Source organism: Drosophila persimilis, unplaced genomic scaffold (genome assembly GCF_003286085.1).
Source record: "Drosophila persimilis strain 14011-0111.01,24,50 unplaced genomic scaffold, DperRS2 tig00000191-arrow-pilon, whole genome shotgun sequence".
NCBI classification, from domain to species: domain Eukaryota; kingdom Metazoa; phylum Arthropoda; class Insecta; order Diptera; family Drosophilidae; genus Drosophila; species Drosophila persimilis.
Window position 1 is genome coordinate 2,596,169 of NW_020825298.1, and position 17,718 is coordinate 2,613,886.

General features: G+C 48.1%; 3 protein-coding genes across 3 annotated transcripts; all 3 read left to right on the plus strand.

Annotated features, from left to right (window-relative positions):
• Positions 1 to 5,579: 5,579 nt before the first annotated feature.
• On the plus strand, positions 5,580 to 7,411 carry LOC6595713 (phosrestin-2). Its single transcript, XM_002020713.2, has 4 exons — positions 5,580 to 5,767; positions 6,090 to 6,897; positions 6,963 to 7,092; positions 7,153 to 7,411. Exons 1-4 carry the CDS (start codon positions 5,659 to 5,661, stop codon positions 7,195 to 7,197), a joined length of 1,092 nt encoding a protein of 363 aa, XP_002020749.1. The 5' UTR covers positions 5,580 to 5,658; the 3' UTR covers positions 7,198 to 7,411.
• A 4,467-nt stretch (positions 7,412 to 11,878) lies between these two features.
• On the plus strand, positions 11,879 to 13,758 carry LOC6595712 (protein croquemort). The gene is made up of 5 exons (XM_002020712.2): positions 11,879 to 12,038; positions 12,095 to 12,397; positions 12,452 to 13,263; positions 13,329 to 13,419; positions 13,476 to 13,758. Exons 1-5 carry the CDS (start codon positions 11,910 to 11,912, stop codon positions 13,668 to 13,670), a joined length of 1,530 nt encoding a protein of 509 aa, XP_002020748.1. The 5' UTR covers positions 11,879 to 11,909; the 3' UTR covers positions 13,671 to 13,758.
• Positions 13,759 to 14,109: 351 nt separating this feature from the next.
• LOC6595711 (protein croquemort) lies at positions 14,110 to 15,850 on the plus strand. Its single transcript, XM_002020711.2, has 4 exons — positions 14,110 to 14,538; positions 14,609 to 15,405; positions 15,458 to 15,551; positions 15,604 to 15,850. The coding sequence occupies exons 1-4, from the start codon at positions 14,110 to 14,112 to the stop codon at positions 15,790 to 15,792; spliced, it is 1,509 nt and encodes a 502-aa protein (XP_002020747.1). The 3' UTR covers positions 15,793 to 15,850.
• Positions 15,851 to 17,718: the final 1,868 nt, after the last annotated feature.

Sequence of the window (17,718 nt, forward strand, 5' to 3'; positions counted from 1 at the left end):
GCGTTATAATAAATGATGGACTCTCTCTCCCTCTCCGTCCGGGCCAGGCCAGACCCGGCCCCGCCTCAATTATGCAAAGCAAGCTTCGATCGCTGTGAAAAATTGCCAGCCATTTGTTTGCCGAATCATGAATCTTATAGACTGAATGTCCAGCCAGAGCCCTGCCGACTCCCATTTGAATTTATGCATGAGCCCTGCAAAGGCTCTCGGAAAATGCACAGCAGGAGGAGCAGCAGGACGACCGGGAGGACCAGGAGGAGCTCTAGTGCATGCAAATTGAGCAATGCGGTTGCAGCTCTTGAGATTGCACATCAATATTGCTACACTTGACACATGCCGAGTGGCCGAGTGGCCGAGTGGCCGAGGGCCGAGTGGCGTCCCGTCCGGCACTGATTAACGTTTGAAGTTTGCCATTCGTGCGGAAGAGTTATAGAAATATAGAGAAATACCCAATTGCCTGCCATCCAATTCCAATTTTCGACTGCTTTCCCTTCGGTGCATCCTCTTTTAATTCGGGGCAGCCACTCGGGGCACTCAGGGCCACTCGAGGCAGCTGCCCCGAGATCAAATTGCTCATACGCAGCGTCTGTCCGTGCAGTTTTGTTATAAAAATCTTTACAGCCCTCCCACTTGCCAGCCATCGATGGGGGCTCCCATCTGGCAGCCTTCGATTGATTTCCTAGTTAAAGGCACAGCCAAAGCAGCAGCTCCTTGGCTTTGTTCCTGCTGCTGTCCTGCTGTCGGGGATATAAAATTCGTTCAAGCTGCCTGCCTTTTTATTGGCTTTTCCTCTGATCTGCTGGATGCGGCCCTGTGTGTGTGCGCCCTGTGTGGATGCAACAGTTGCGGTTCAGTGTGTAAATTTAATCAGGCAGCTACTCAACTTTGGTGCACAGCAGCAGCAGCCTTTTAGCGGGGCTGCCGCTTTACTGGGAAATTGAATTAAATGCACTTTTGACAGCGGCTAACCAGGTAAAGGGCTTTTCTCTCGCTGGGCTATAAAGAACAAGGCCTGATTGAGGCAGGAATATGAAGCCCCCAATATGAAGCCATGAATTACTTCCTTTCTCCCCTCCTTCGGGCATTCCCCTTCTTTGCTTGAAGCCTTCTCGCCGCATGACAAATCGTTGGCAGCCCCTGACAGGCAATGTCTTCGGCCGGGCCAATGTCAAGGCACGCATTTGTCGGCACTAATTGCTTTTCAAAGCATTTGTAAATGTGGCACAAAAAACCATTAGGCCTTAACCTCCGATGGCTCTGACAGCAGCACAAAAAAAAGCCCGAGAAAAGAGTTGCCAAAGCAAAAGCAAATGAACAATTTGAATAGGCCACGGGGGACTGGCAGGGGGGTCTGGCGGGGGGGGGGGACGAATCCTGCACTGCTTCGACACGTGTGACAGGCCTGCTGAGATATGTCGGGACACGATTTTTATTACGGCAGAGGCACGGCAGAGGCACAGCAGAGGCACGGCAGAGGCACTGCTGCCAACCGACACTCTGGGCCATAGAAAAACAAATTCCGAAATCGAAAAAGTCTTCTTTTTTTGTGGTTTTGCCGGAAAATGCAAAACGGAAATCAACAAAAAATGGCAGCTGCCCGGGAGAGGGGCCAGATCTGCAGTTTGGCCAATTAAAGCTCCTTTTTGGGCTGTCGGATCCGACAATGTTTAAGCAGACTCCAGGAATGATTACCGGGTAGGAATCTGCCTGGGAAACATCAGGAAACTTCAGTGTATTGGCCATCGAAATGCAGATGGCATCCACAGGATGTTTTCGCCCAATTGCCGGCCATATATCTCGCCGCCGACCCGCCAAAACGGTCCCCTGGGTGTGTTTTTGCAAAGTTTTCCAAATGCATGGATTTCTGCGGCGGAAAAGTTTCAATAATTTAAGCGCCACAACGGCCACTCCTTGAGCATTGGCTAATTTGGAGGCGAACTTTGGGCATTTGCCACAATCGCTGTGGCAGGCATAACGTTGGGGTCTTCGGTTCCACGGGTCTCCGGTAAGTGAAAGGCATAAATATCCTCTATGAGGTGGATATATCAAATCAGCCAGGGGTGTGCCCCCCTCCAACCCCCCTAGAACCAAGCAGGAAGACTCTTTCCCGCTGAGATTTATGACGAGACAAGGCTCCACACGTGTGTGACTCCATTAAGAGTCTTAATGGGATAATGCGGCCTAGGAGCGGAAGGAGGGGCAGGGACGAGTACATTGTCAAATTTATGTGTCACCCGCTGACAGGAAAATGCAAATTTAAAAAGCAAGTGCTTTAAAGGCCAGATCCAGGCCCCGTTCCCTCTGGGCGTGGGTTTTTCTCTCCTTCGAATGTGATAAATGAAGTTGAAGCCTCGTCGGCAGAGCACACAAGCGAGTGGGCTGTGGCAGCCCTAAACACGTGCTGGCCGGGCAGGACAAATACAGAGGGAGAGCACTCCGGTTGCATGTGGCAGCCACTCTGGTACTCTGGTACTCTGCCACGAGCACAACAATACGGATGAGCGAACTTAAGCACGCAGCTTTGTGTATTGAACATGTCATCGGCAAAATTTGTGTCAAAAACCCCACCGCAAATACCTGCAACGAAGGGCGGGGCGGGGAGGGGCGGGGCAGCGGCCATTGTTGCACGGCGGCCGGCTCGACTATTTTCACAATATTTTCAGTTATGCTGCTGCTGCACCGCTCTTAGGGGGATTCCCCTTCCCCCCCGCCCACCGAACATGGCTTGCCACTTTCCCCATGACCTCGTCTGGTCCTGGGCCTCGTCCTCGTCCTGGTCCTGGTCCTGCCCCGGTCTATGCATCAATTTAACAAGCAAGCATGCACATGGGAAATTAGCCAGCAATAACGCTCTCTTTCGGTTTCAGGTTTTCGGTTTTTCGGTTCGGACAACGACAAAACCGGGCTTGCAACACGTGCATGCCGCCAAAAGGGGCACGGCGCCGCTGGTATTTCGAGCATGGATCGTCTTATGAAGACAGTTTATGTGAAATATGGAGCGGGGAAAAACAATAAAGGATACACTCCTGGGTCTGGCTTTTGTCGGCAAAATATGGCTTTTACTGCAGACTAGAGGGCCATGGTCTTGGCTCATTTATGGGGAATAAAGAGGAATATTTGAGGCATAGTTTTCACCTGCTAAGAGTGCTTTTTGCTGCCATTTCTATGGGTAAAACATTAAATTAGAATTCTTGGATGTAAGGCCTTTAAACTACACATATTTTAACATTTATTTCCAAAAGATTGCGGGCTTTTTTGTAGACAATGCTGTGCCCCCCAAAGGCTCGATGGGGCTTTTCCTCCCCTCGGGTTTCATTAATTGATTTGCCATTCATTCAGAAGTCAAAGCAATCATTGCCTTCCATACCACACCACTGGCAGAGCCACAGTGACGGCTAGAAGTCAACGCCCAGCGCATAAGCCAGAGTCATAGTCACCTGCAATCGAAGGCCCTCCACCCCCACAGACGTCATGGCAGAGCCTTGAATGTGGGCTGGAAGGTGCGGCGGCACAGATATACATATGGATGGATGGATGGATGGATGGTTGGTTGTATATATAAAGATTTGTTCACCCACGATTAGTTGACGCTGGCGTACACACAGTTTCCGCGCCATTTGCTGTCACTCCGCCAGTTTGCACATCGTCAGACGATGGCGATGGCGATGGCAATGGCAATGGCGACAGCGACGTCGACGACATCTCTGCCAAGTTCGCTCATGCAGCACAGGAGCAGTTTTTCCTTGCTCCTGCAGCGGGTATTCGACGCGAGGAAGGGTATATGGGACTCCCGCCAGGATCAGCAATTGGGCTCCTTTCTGTCTTCAAAACTTTGGCGGTCTTTTCAAGGGCTTCTGCCAGAGCATCCTCCTCCCTACTTCCCAGAGGAGCCTAGTACCATCCTCCCTGCTTTCCAGAGGAGCCTTCCACTACCAGGTACCCCGCTCGTCGAGTCGCTCCACCGTTGCACTCCTCTGCCTGGCTTTTTCCTGCTATTTTTTGTTCGAGGGTGCGACATGTCCTTCCCTCGGCTAATGGTAACTGGAAATGGCAGCCACTGCGAGCAGGCAACGTCGATTGTCGCCGGGTTGGGGGGGCGTGGGGCGTGGGGGGTGCGGCAATGTTGCCAATTTTGTTTGCTTTCGCTTTTATTTTCCATAAGACAACAACATTCTGGCTCATGGCTGCAATTTTCCGTGCTATTGATCGGCTGATCAGGATCGGGCTGATGAGATGAGAGATATTTCTGGCCTTGGCGGCTAACTTTGCGGCTTTCCTGCCTTCTTTGCAGGTGAGTTCTGGTCCGTAATGCCTTGACTGTGGCTCCAGTTGGCTGTCAATTTGCCCAACGACAATTGCAGTGGCTTCAATGCCTCCTGTGCCCGGGCTTGGGCCTGGGCCTCTGACTGTGTCAGACTGTGCCCGTCCCTGGCAATCCCGCTGATTGTGCAATGCAATTTGGCCGAGGCTATTGTCTCGCTTTGGTCAGGCAATTGAATCTCCCAAATTAGCTGGGATGTAGCTGGGTTGGGCAGGCCTCTGCCTCTGCCTCTGCTGGGAGGTCCTGCTTTAAGACTCGTTTGAGGAATTATGAGGAATGGAACGGCTTAGGTGCCTTTTGCTCAATTGAGTTGTCGATTGTGCTTGTGCCGCCCCAGCCACACGGCACTCTGGACTCGAAGGGAGACCTTTAAGGAGATTGAATTTAATTGCCCCTCAGCCCCCCCTCAGCTCGCACATAACTCAATTCCCAGCATATGGCCCGGCAGTGGGGGGGGGGCCCTGCCCGTATCAACGCCTCTCGAAAGTTCACTTGTAATGTATTTAAATGAGGGACATCCCAGCCCCATGGCCAGGGCCCCGCTCACACGTCGAGAGTGCAAAAGTTTTGCTATTATTAAGGGCCTCATTGTCGGTTTTGTGGGGCCCAAGGCGACTGTCGGCCGGCAGTAGTTGGGGCCCAGGACCCAGGACCCAGGCCGGGCACAATAAAGAACAATATATTTCACACAACTTTGTTCATATTTTGAATGTCAGGAGTATAATAATTACGTTCATTGACTCTGTTGAGCAGCCTGCTTAATGCTAATGCGATTTCGTTGCACGAACCAGTGGGGCAGGGCGCTGTGTCTGGAATATTTTTGCATAAATGAATGCGCAGAAGTGTCTTCCAAAGTCAGTTCCTGGCTTTAAAGCGGCTCCACCTGCCCCCGAAAAACCCTCAATTGAATTAGGGAAATGCCAGGTAATATTTCTGTGCAACTGCGTCATTCGCTGGACACAAGGGGGAAAACAACAAACCAAAACACAACGCCTGAGCTGTGGCTGTGGCTGCTCCGAGTATTTCTGGCATTGCTAATACGCCGTGTGGTACGGCCCCCCCTCGGCATCGATTTTCCACGCGTGTTGCAATGTCAATATCAAAGACGCGGCCGGGAAGCCCTAGCAGGGCAGAGCGTCAGCATTTTGGTCGGTTTCCAGCGCCGGCTAATTGAATTTGCAGCCAGGTGCAGTGGACCAGCAGGGCTCCGGGTATAAAGGCCGGACAGCCGGCGGGCGCTCACCAATAACGACGCGAGCGACGCAACGCAGCGTATCACAATCGACGAGCGCGAAACTATATTTCCCCCGCATAGATTCCGGCAGAACAGCTTCAGAATGGTGGTCAACTTCAAGGTGTTCAAGAAATGTGCCCCCAACAACATGATCACGCTCTACATGAACAGGCGCGAGTTCGTGGACTCCGTGACGCAGGTGGAGCCCATCGGTAGGTAGACCGTGAATACATCCGGAGTACCATCATCCGTCGTTAAGGCATCACCGCCTGAATGGGATTATCACTTCAGTTGGCTTTCAAAGCAGTTCAAACGATCCTGCCCCACCTTTTTGCATCATTCGTGGGCCCCCCCCCCCTGAGACCTAATTAAATTAAGCCCTAATTTATGCAACCCCTGATAGATACGCTGATGGTTGCATTACCAACAAAAGCAGCTTATTAGTTACGTGACCATAGAAGAGCATAGAATCCGGCACGGATACGTGACTGCCGCGGTGCTCTAATGGCCAATTAATTAGGCTTCCCTTTGCAGACGGCATCGTGGTCCTGGACGATGAGTACGTGCGCCAGAACCGCAAGATCTTTGTGCAGCTGGTGTGCAATTTCCGGTATGGACGCGAGGACGACGAGATGATTGGGCTGCGCTTCCAGAAGGAGCTCACGCTGGTCTCGCAGCAGGTGTGCCCGCCGCAGAAGCAGGACATCCAGCTGACCAAGATGCAGGAGCGGCTGCTGAAGAAGCTCGGCTCCAACGCCTACCCCTTCGTGATGCAGATGCCGCCCAGCTCCCCGGCCTCGGTGGTGCTGCAGCAGAAGGCCAGCGACGAGAGCCAGCCCTGCGGCGTCCAGTACTTCGTGAAGATCTTCACCGGCGACAGCGACTGCGACAGGTCGCACCGCCGCAGCACCATCAACCTGGGCATCCGCAAGGTGCAGTACGCCCCCACCAAGCAGGGCATCCAGCCCTGCACCGTCGTCCGCAAGGACTTCCTGCTGTCGCCCGGCGAACTGGAGCTGGAGGTGACCCTCGACAAGCAGCTGTACCACCACGGCGAGAAGATCTCGGTCAACATCTGTGTGCGCAACAACTCCAACAAGGTGGTCAAGAAGGTCAAGGCCATGGTCCAGCAGGGCGTCGACGTGGTGCTCTTCCAGAACGGCCAGTTCCGCAACACGATTGCCTTCATGGAGACGAGCGAGGGCTGCCCCCTGAACCCGGGCTCCAGCCTCCAGAAGGTCATGTACCTGGTGCCCACTCTGGTGGCCAACTGTGATCGGGCGGGCATCGCCGTGGAGGGGGATGTCAAGCGCAAGGACACAGCCCTGGCATCGACCACACTGTGAGTAGAGGGATCGCATCGCCATCGCCATCGCCTAAATCTATATATTCTAATCGTCCCTGCAGGATTGCCAGTCAGGATGCCAGGGATGCCTTTGGCATCATCGTCTCGTATGCCGTGAAGGTCAAGCTCTTCCTGGGAGCCCTCGGCGGCGAGCTCTGCGCTGAGCTGCCCTTCATTCTGATGCACCCAAAGGTGGGGGATATCTTTAACGGAAACATAAGTAAAATATATTAAATTCTGCTCTGTTTGCAGCCCAACCGAAAGGCCCTGGAAGCCGAGGGCTCTGTGGAGGCCTAAACGGAAACGGAAACGATTACCTCAACTGCGTATTTCTATATGTTTAACCGATGTTTGTAGGCCTTTGTAAAAGCTGATGTTGCTGAAAATGTTCTGTACTGCAGTCGTCGTGCGTCGTACTCTTTCTATATAGCAAAATCAATATTCAAATATGTGTGTATGTATGTGTACTACAAATATAACTCAACAAACCATTAAATATGGACAAAATGTACATCCATCGAGTCTTTGAGGCCTCCACCATGCCTTTCCACGCCCTCCAAAGATGGACAGCAGTGATTATTGGCCAAAAACCCACACACTCTCGGATGGTGAATGCATTAATTAATGCAGCCCCCCCTTTCCCCGCCCCCTGGGCAATGTTTCACAGATTATGTATTTATCGGAGTGCAATGGGGATATCAACTACAACTCCCATACATTGCACTCCACACAAAGCCCTAGTTTTGCGGCCAAGTAATTTCAGAACCAGACAAAATTAATACTCGGCAGGAGTGTTTGCCAGTCTGGAAAATAGCTAATTAAATGGTACTTCCTTGGGATAGACACAGAATGCGATCCTGTTCCTTACAGAATCAGACAATGCCTGACAATGGGCAGCCCCTGGAATGCACTTAATACTACAATAACCAAAGGTTCTTCTGGCATCAGCATAATTCCGTGCTTTTCAGAGCTGATTGGAGCTCCTCCATCGCACATCCGTTTTCAGTGGCAAATCGGAAATCCTTTGGTGCCACATGGCCTTTGGCGCTTTCAATTAGCCGCCACGGTTTACGGCAGTCACGACGGCTATCACTCCCCCCTCCCGTGTGCGAATTGTGGCCAATTATTGTGAGTACAGGGCACACTCATCCACCCGAAATGCTACAACTCACTATGGATTGGCAAACAAATTCGCAAAATGATTTTGCACGGCCCTAATCGACCGGGGCCCTGATAAGAAGATTAGATTATCCTCTTTAATCGGTTTGAACTTTATGGCACCCCCAATAAGTGCGGTGGGAAAACTGCATTCAAACCCGGAGGGTGATAAGCGATAAGATGGCGGGGACTCAATTAGGAAATAGTTGACCATAGCTACAGTTCTGATTGGTTTTAAAATAGGTTTAGTCAGACCAGTTAGACTCTGGCCACTGAAGAGCCCCACTTAACAATTTCCAGATAATAAAAAACACGAATTTTATGAATATTTATAGACAGCATTTGGAATACTTCCATTCATTGGGCACCGTCGCACAGTGGGCTTAACCACCCCTAGAACTCGTAGCTTATTTTAATTCCATTTTCAATTTCCGAAATAGATTTTTGGTATCTGTTCGATTATTAATGCATCACGGAAGCTATCAATCGTTTTTGTTTATTTTGAATAACAACATTTATAAACCTCTCAAAACAAAAAACAACATGTTTTGCTGCAACAAAATTTTTGGCCACATTTTTTAATTTTAGATAAAATAAAGAAAGTGCATGCAGATATTCTTACCCATAATCTGGTTCCGTTTTGAAATCTTATCCTGGTGTTCCATATGCGACTCTAACGATTCTGATGGAGGGAGACACCGCACGACGACTTCGAAATTACGAGAAAACCGCACCGAAACCGCCAGCGAAACGCACGAAATGATTTCCAATAAGAGCACAAATTTAACGCATATTAATTTAGGGTGAGGCATTAGTGGGCGGAAGTTCGTGTAAACACACCAAGCAAGAGAGAGTCAGATCAGCGGGTATTGGGAATGCCTCACCCTACCATAAACTTCGCTTGGGATGAGAGCACTCTCTCCTTTTTGATTCTCTTCTTCACTGCATCACACTACTGCGTGGGAGTGGGAAAGGGACGAAACTTGACGAATTTTCAAGCACCCGCACACACACACTACTGGATCTCATGTAAACAAAAAAAAAAAGGAGCGAGACAACTAAACAATAACACATTTTATTTGTAACACGTTTTTGTATACATTTATGTTTGATCACTGGATTACTCACTGAATTTTCACTTCACACACCTGCGTGACAGTTTTCCCGATGGATTTCCACCATTTTCCGCATTTTCACGGATAAAAACGCGATGCAGACTTACGAACGCACGCTTTGACCGGCGGGAAAATGAAAGTGAGAGCGGCGCAAATTCGTTCATTCTTTGCTCTCCTTCTCCTCTTCTTACTTGCCTTCACTCCTCCCACGCACTCTTCAGCTACTTTGGCGAAAACGAAACGAAAAAAAGGGAGAATACGGAATAACACATGATTTTGTTTTACACATGAAAAAAAGAATTTATGCAAAAAATAAATGATTATCTACACATATGTATGTATGTACATATAGCACATATACCAAATATATACACATTAATATATCACAAATCGCTGCACTTTTCCTTCGTAGATCTGCATTTTTGTAGCCATTTTTCCTCCTTCTACGCCCCCGCCCTTTGACAAACACTTTTCTTGCACTGAATTTTCACTTCACACACCTGCGTGACATTTTTCCCGATGCATTTTCACCATTTTCCCCATTTTTCAAAATTTAAACGCGGAGCTGACTTTCAAACGCGCGCTTTGACCGGCTGGAAAATAAATTAGAGAGCGCAAATGCGCTCAGTCTTCGATCTCCTTCTCTTCTTCAACATTTCTCTCACTCCCACGCTCTCGTCGGCTACTTTTGCTTATGCTCATGATGAATTTACGCAAGGTGGTCAGCTCTCGCAATGCGCTCTCTTCTCGTGTCTTCTTTTGCTCAGCACAGCAGCAAACCTGGTGCTCCTCTTTCACACCAATCAATTGCTGAGAGCATTGCGGAGCGTAAATAACCCGCAAATGAGTTAATGGACCACCTGCAATAATGGCATCATGCTCTTTGTCATTTTGTTCTGCTACTTCACAGAGAGATCAAAAGTGTGTGGACGTGGGAGTGAGAGTGAGATGCAGAGATTGATGAGAGAGTTAGAGTGAGCGGCGTAGGTGCAGCTCACGTTGAAATTATTTAATTTTATTAAATTAATTGATCTTTCTTTATGAAATTAATTTATTTAATAAAATTAGTTGATTAATTAATTAAGCATAAGCAAGAGTACCCAACAGAGCGTGGGAGAGAGAGAAAATGGAAAGAGAAGCATGGATTGAAAAATGAACGCATTTGCAGCGCTCTCACTTTCATTTTTCCGTCGGCAAAGCGTGCGTTCGTAAGTCAGCTCCGCGCTTAAATTCGATAAAATGCGGAAAATGGTGAAAATCCATAGGAAAGATGTCACGCAGGTGTGTGAAGTGAAGTTAAATGCAAGAAAAGTGCGGATGGAGGCAAAATGGCGGCAAAAAGTAGATCTAGAAAGGAAAAGTGAAACAATTTGTGATATATGTATACGTATGTATGTATATGTGAACTAAAAATATATATTTTCTTCGCATTAATTCTTTTTTTTTATGTGGACAATCAAAAATATATTGTTGTCTCGTTGTCCGTTTTTTCATTTAGTTTTCGCAAAAGTAGCTGTAGAGAGCGTGGGAGAGAGAGCAGAGGAGTAGGAGATCAAAGAATTACGGCATTTGCAGCGCTCTCACTTTCATTTTTCCGTCGGCAAAGCGTGCGTTCGTAAGTCAGCTCCGCGCTTAAATTCGAGAAAATGCGGAAAATGGGGAAAATCCATCGGGAAAAATATCACGCAGGTGTGTGAAGTGAAGTTCAGTGGAGTGATGCGGTGATTAATTACAAATGTATACAAATATGGGTTTTTAGTGCAAGAAAATATGTTTGATCAAAGGCGGGGTGCGCAGCAAAAGGCAAAATAGCAACAGAAATGCAGCGCGACAAAGGAAAAGTGCGGCAATAAGTGATACATATATGTATGTAAAAAAAATAATTTTATCTACACATATATGTATATTAAATTCACATATATATAGATAAACATATTTTTTTTGCATGAATTCTTTTTTTTCATTAAATTGTGTTATGGTTTCGTTGTCTCCCTTATTTCGTTTCGTTTTCGCAAAAGAAGCTGCCGCGAGCGTGGGAGGAGTGAAGGCAAGTAGGAAGAGGAGCAGGAGAGCAAAGAACAAACGCATTTGCACCGCTCTCACTCAAATCTTTTCACCAGTCAAAGCGTGCGTTCGTAAGTCAGCTCCGCGTTTTTATCCGTGAAAATGCGGAAATTGATGGAAAATAGATCGGACAAAATGTCGCGTATGGAAGCCAGTCGGAAGAAATTAAATTTCAGTGAATACAAAACGCCGTCCACCCGCTTACTCGCTCTCTCCCGCTCTCTCACACACTCTATTCGTGATATTTGCGCCCTCTGGCTGATGGAGGCTGCGACTCACAGCGTTCCCCCTCATTACAATTAAATCTATGTATATTTATAATCCGTTCCACCCACTGTGCATCAGTGCGGTCGCCAGGTGTTCCTGTTTGCAAACTTCAAGTAGGTAGCCTCTGATAACGATGCACCCACGAAAAGTCGAGTGCAATCGACGGCACTTATCAAGGTCTTACAGTACGGCTAAGTGCCCCACTTAAATTACTCCACAATCAGGGCACCGATATGGGTGGGGCAGCCAACCAAACAAACCGAAGCAATATGGCAGACAGGCAGATTAGCAACTGAACTGCTGAGAAGGGGATAATCGAGTGGACGAGCGAGCGATGAATAAAGACGGTGGCTGGTTCTGATCGTCTGGCATTCGGCTGGCAGTCTTTGTTTCGCATCGATCGATATGTGCTGTCGTTGCTGTGGTGTGACCCAACAGAAGGTATGGGTATTCGGTATCGGGACACTGATGGGCGTCTCAGGACTCCTGTCCGTCATATGGGGACCTAGTTTCATGGACACGCTGATAATGAAGGTGAGCTGGAAGCTCAGAGAAAAGTTCGGGAAGTGTTCATTTGGAATTCCTTTCAGCAACTGCCCCTAACGCCCACCTCGAAGACCTTCGAGAAGTGGGAGGAGCTGCCCATTCCCATATACCTGCACATGTACCTTTGGAACTGGACCAATGCCCAAGAAGTGCAGGCCAACGGTGTGAAGCCGATCTTCGAGCAGTTGGGTCCTTATGTCTATCGGGAGGAACGCAAGAAAATGGACTTGGAGTGGCACGACAATGGCACAGTCACCTTCAATCCCAGACGTATTTGGTACTGGGAGGAGGAGATGTCAGGCGGAAAACAGACGGATATAATCACTGGCCCCCACCTGCCATCCATCGTGAGTGGCTTGATATATCTACCAAAGGGTTCCCTAAAGTCCATTGTTTTCCAGGCTGCTGCCCATTCAATGAAGGATAGTAATATTTTCTTAAAAGTCATGTTCAACCAAGCCCTCAACGCGAACGGAGGAGCTCTGTACACCACCCACACCGCCTCGGAGTGGCTGTTTGAGGGCTTCTATGATGAGTTCCTGCACTACGCCATGAATCTGAACAATCCGCTGGCACCTGAAATTCTGGACGATCACTTTGCCTGGTTCCTGCACCGCAACGAGTCGAAGGACTTCGAAGGACCCTTCACGGTGCATACGGGTGTCGGCGACATCAAGGAGATGGGGGAAATCAAGTACTGGAAGGGCATGAACCACACGGGCTGGTACGAGGGCGAGTGCGGACGGCTCAACGGCAGCACTACAGATCTCTTCGTGCCCGACGAGCCGAAGGAGAAGGCCCTCACCATATACATCCCGGACACCTGTAGGATCATCAATCTGGAGTACTCGGGAGTGAGCTACGAAATCGAAGGCATCCAGGGCTGGAAGTATGAAGTGACCCCAAACACCTTCGACAATGGCCAGCTGAATGGGAACATGAAGTGCTACTGTCCTGCGGACAGGTACCCAGACGATTGTCCCGCCTCCGGAGCCACATCTCTGGCTCCCTGCGGCGACGGAGCTCCCATGTATCTCTCTGCGGATCACTTTATGTACGCCGATGAGAGCTATGCCAACACGATCACCGGCTTCGATCCCGAGTACGAGAAGAACAATTTCTACATCATAATGGAGCGTAAAATGGGCGTTCCCCTGAAGGTGGTCGCCAATGTGATGATCACTTTGTACATGGAGCAAGACTCTGTTATCGAGTGAGTACTGTCAAAAGTCGCTTTGGTTGGGGATCTTTTGATTAGTTGTTTTCATCGTTTCACAGCATCCTAAAGGGCATTCCCAGCTTCTACGCCCCACTCTTTACCACATCCAGTCAAGCGCAAATCGACAAGGCACTTGCCTCCGAGCTGAAGGTGGGCGACCAATCCTCTACAGGAAAACCTTTCTAATATTAATGTACATTTTCCAGTTGGTCTTGAGTCTGCCCTCTATTGCTCGCTATATGGGAGTGGGACTGCTCTGTGTGGGCTGCATCCTTATAGCCATTGGATCTCTCTTGACTTGGAAACGGAAGTGGTACGGCCAGGCCGAGGCTGACAGACTTGCTCTTAGAGACAACGAGGTGATTGAAAGCGAGACAGAAGTGGTCCCCAGGAATGAGTAGAAGCAACTATTTTGTGATTTTTAGTAGACTAAGAGCGTATCAATAAAATAAAGATTTAACTATAACCAGATGTAAATAGTAAACAGAACACAAAGTATTCATAAAGAGCAAGTCCGATATGGCTTCTGAATTAAGAGCACCTCAGGTTAAGGAAATATTCTCTTTTAGGAGCCCCGAACTCTTGAGTGGAACGGGTACCTATCGCTCAGTCGTGAATATTTGTACTACTGATAATGCATACAAATTCCACCAAATTAAAAACAAAAATTATAATCGCTTTATGCCTTTTTTGGCTTTCAGGGGGGTCGGTGCGGAATCTAATCTCACTCTAAACAAACTCAAACCCTTATTAATCCTAATCTCGTATAATTTCAGGCCAAAATATATAAATATTGCCAAAAACTGTGGGTTTTTTCTCAGTTTAATTCGATCCGTCGCGATGTGCTGCAATTGTTGCAGTGTCCGCCAGCAGAAGATCTGGGTTTTTGCCCTGGGGGGCCTGGCGTTTGTCCTGGGCATAGTCTTGGTCGCCGCCTGGCCGAGCTTGTCGCGTCAGTGGATACTGGGAATGCTGCCGCTGGCCCCAGATTCCTTCATGTACAAGCGCTGGGTCGCAACGCCCATGCAGCTGTACAGTACGTTCTATCTGTTCAACTGGACCAACCCGGAGGACCTGAACACGGAGGGAGTCAAGCCGAATTTTGAGCAACTGGGACCGTATACGTTCAGCGACTACAAAGTGAAGGAGGACCTGGAGTGGGATCAGCCCGAGGTGACCTACTACGGTCGACGCACTTGGCATTTTGTGCCCGATAAATCGAATGGGTCCCTCGAGGATGTGGTTGTCACCCCAGATTTTCCCGCTGTGGTGAGTGAGAGGAAAAGTAATGGCTCAGTGCCACCATCTGTCAGGCCACTAATCCCGCATTCTGTTTCAGACAGCTTCCTTTCTCTCACGCAAGTATCGACGCGTACTTCGGAAGGTAATGAACTTTGCCCTCAATCGGGAGGGTGGCTCCACCTTCATAAGACAAACAGCCGGGGAATCTCTCTTCGACGGGTACTACAACGAGCTCCTGGACTTCGTGGAGCAGCTGCATTCCCCGCTGCTGCCCGTTCCCAGCGGCACCTTCGGCTGGCTCTATCAGCGGAACCAGTCCAAGACAGCCGAGGGAAACTTCACCATACACACGGGTCGTGGAGATCGCAGCCGGATGGGAGACCTGCTGCTTTGGAAGGGCAAAAACCACACCGGCTACTATGCGGGCGAGTGCGGAAAGGTCAACGGCAGCACCGGCGAGCTGTGGTCCCCGCAGCGACAGTGGGACAGACCCACTTCTATATTTATGCCCGATACAGGACGCTTTCTAAACCTGTATCCCACGGAGAACGTCACCGTCGATGGCATTGACGCCTGGCGCTATGTCTCCACGGAACTCACCCTCGATAACGGACAGCTGTCGCCGGACACGAAATGCTTTTGCGTGGGCCAGCGCGAGTGCCCGCTCAACGGCGTGCTGGACTTTTCTCCGGCCACCTATCACGGCCCGTTCTATATGTCACATCCCCATTTCCACATGACGGACGGCATGTTCAGGGAGAACACGACTGGCCTGCAGCCAAATGCCTCGGAGCACTCCATGTATGTGATAATGGAGCCCACACTGGGGGCACCTCTGAAGCTAAGGGGACAGCTGATGATTAGTGTGCGAGTGGTGCGCGACGAGGCTATAGAGTGAGTGCTAATTGTACTATTTCCTGGCAACGATGATGGGTGTTTTTCTTAGCTTCTTCAAAGATGTGGCCTACGATCATTATGCGCCCCTCTTTACCCTGGTCTTGCATGGAGAGATGGACGATAATCTGAGAAGTTCACTTAAGGTAAGCCCTCCTTAGAGTATCTCCAGGAAAACTTATTGTCGTCTATTTTTAGCTCGCCTTGAATGTTCCACAAATTGGCCAATACACGGGAATAGCCTTCCTCCTCGTAGGCCTCACCATGGTGGCGGTGGGCGTTTACGTCTCAAGGAACCACAAATGGCACAACGAACAAAGGCCCGAACCCATTGAGGGAGTGAAAGCAAACAACAAACAAGTCGACGCCACTCGGGGGAACCGATAAGACTGGTTATTCCGTACCCGGCGATAATCTCGCTAATCATAGCAAGTATTTGCGGACTATTTAAAGCTATCAGCCACTCAAAGTTATTTAAAGACGGTGAGAGGTCATAAAAAATTCAAATTACTTTCCCGGGGGGCTGGATTATCCAATTTCGTTCAGGTGTTGCCCAGCTGCAAGCATCTAGAATTACACAAAATTATGGCCTTTCAAATATGCTAAAATTTATTAATATGTTAATAATTGTTTTTTGTTGTTTCGTTCGTGCTGCCCGTCCCACGTGCGAGGGCGAGGGCGAGGACGAGGGCCTTGAGCACGTAAGCTGCATACTTTACGGCGTACGAACTCTTTCACCAGGCAAAACCAAAGGCAGGGCAACAAATACCGGACTGGAAATTTGAAAAATGCCAAAAGAATATTATAAGCGACTAATTTATATGCACCAAGCACGCAAACTTACGTTTTGCACACACATTGTTTGGGCTCGGACGATGGGAACCGAACGGAACGGAACGGAACGGAGCGGATAGGATCGGATCGGAGCTCAGGTTAAACAATGTATGAAAATATGAAAATTATATGAGTCCCAGTATGTGTCGGCCGTAACTTAAGTACAGGGGACGAAGCAACGAGGCAATAAAACACACAACATTGTTTAAGAATTTCCCGGAAAAAAACCCAACAATTTTGAGCTTGGAGTATCAGTTTCTAAAATATGTCAAAATTTAGAATAAATTGCTGGCATAAATAATAATAAGCCAATACATGGTAATCCATTCTCTAAATGAGATTAAGCTTAAGGAAAGGAAATGCAGTATAAAATATTATTAATTAAAAAATAAGAAGAATCTATATTTTACTGCAAACCTCAAGCTATTTGCTATTGATTCAAAATGCAGTAGGACATAAACAAATTTTCTTTATTTAAACACAAATATGTGGCAAATATTCTGGCATATTTTAATTCAAAAATTGAGTCCATAAAACGCCCCCCAGAACCCTGACAAATTGCCGGCAGGGCAGGACCGAATGAAAACGGATGTCAACACACGAGTATTTACTTCAATTTGCTTTCATTGCTGTATTTGGTTTACAGCTACAGCATTTTGGTACATTTTCTTTATAAAATCTTTGGACAACAATTGATTTATGGTCGGGCGTATCTTTATAAAATTTATTATTTACGCACTTTATGGTAGTTCCAGTTGAAACCCCATTTATTTGCATGTTGACATTGAATGTGTGATAATAGCAATTTTATTTGAATAATAATTACTGTGAAACAAATTCGAAGAAAGAGATAAGATTTCTGGCTCTGGCTCGAGCTCAAGACCTTTTCTATTTTGGGGATTTTCCTTTTTTTTCCGTGTCAAGTAACCACAGCAATGTGCAATTGTGCGAGGAATTTTCAATGAAAAATTTAACAAACGCCCCAAAAAAAAACAACCTCGAAAAGGGAGGGAAAAAAACGTACCGTTTGGATAGGACCAGTCTGTCAGGCAGCCACATGGCCTTTATGCCAGGCCAACGACAACCGCATTTCATTTTACAGAATAGGTTGTCAAGGTACGCAGACTGACTGACATTTTTATACTTTTTAATGCCTATACCTAGGCCTCCACAATGGTGGAAAGTGTTCATTCCTGGGTTCATTTGTGACACATTGAAAAACAGTCTGTGGATCGTGGAAGAGTCCTTTACCAAGTGGAAATGTGGTAAAAGTAGGGTCCAACTTTCAGGGTGGACAAATAGATCTTCCCGTCTTTTTATGTATATTTTCCCTACAATCCCTTCCACCTACACCTCCATCTAAGGTACAAATCGAATCGAGTACCCAAGGACTACACTCTCTGGACATTTTTCTATATAGTTTTGGTAATGCTGGTGCGGTTTTTTCCCCGCTGAGCATAACAAGCAACAGATCGCGTC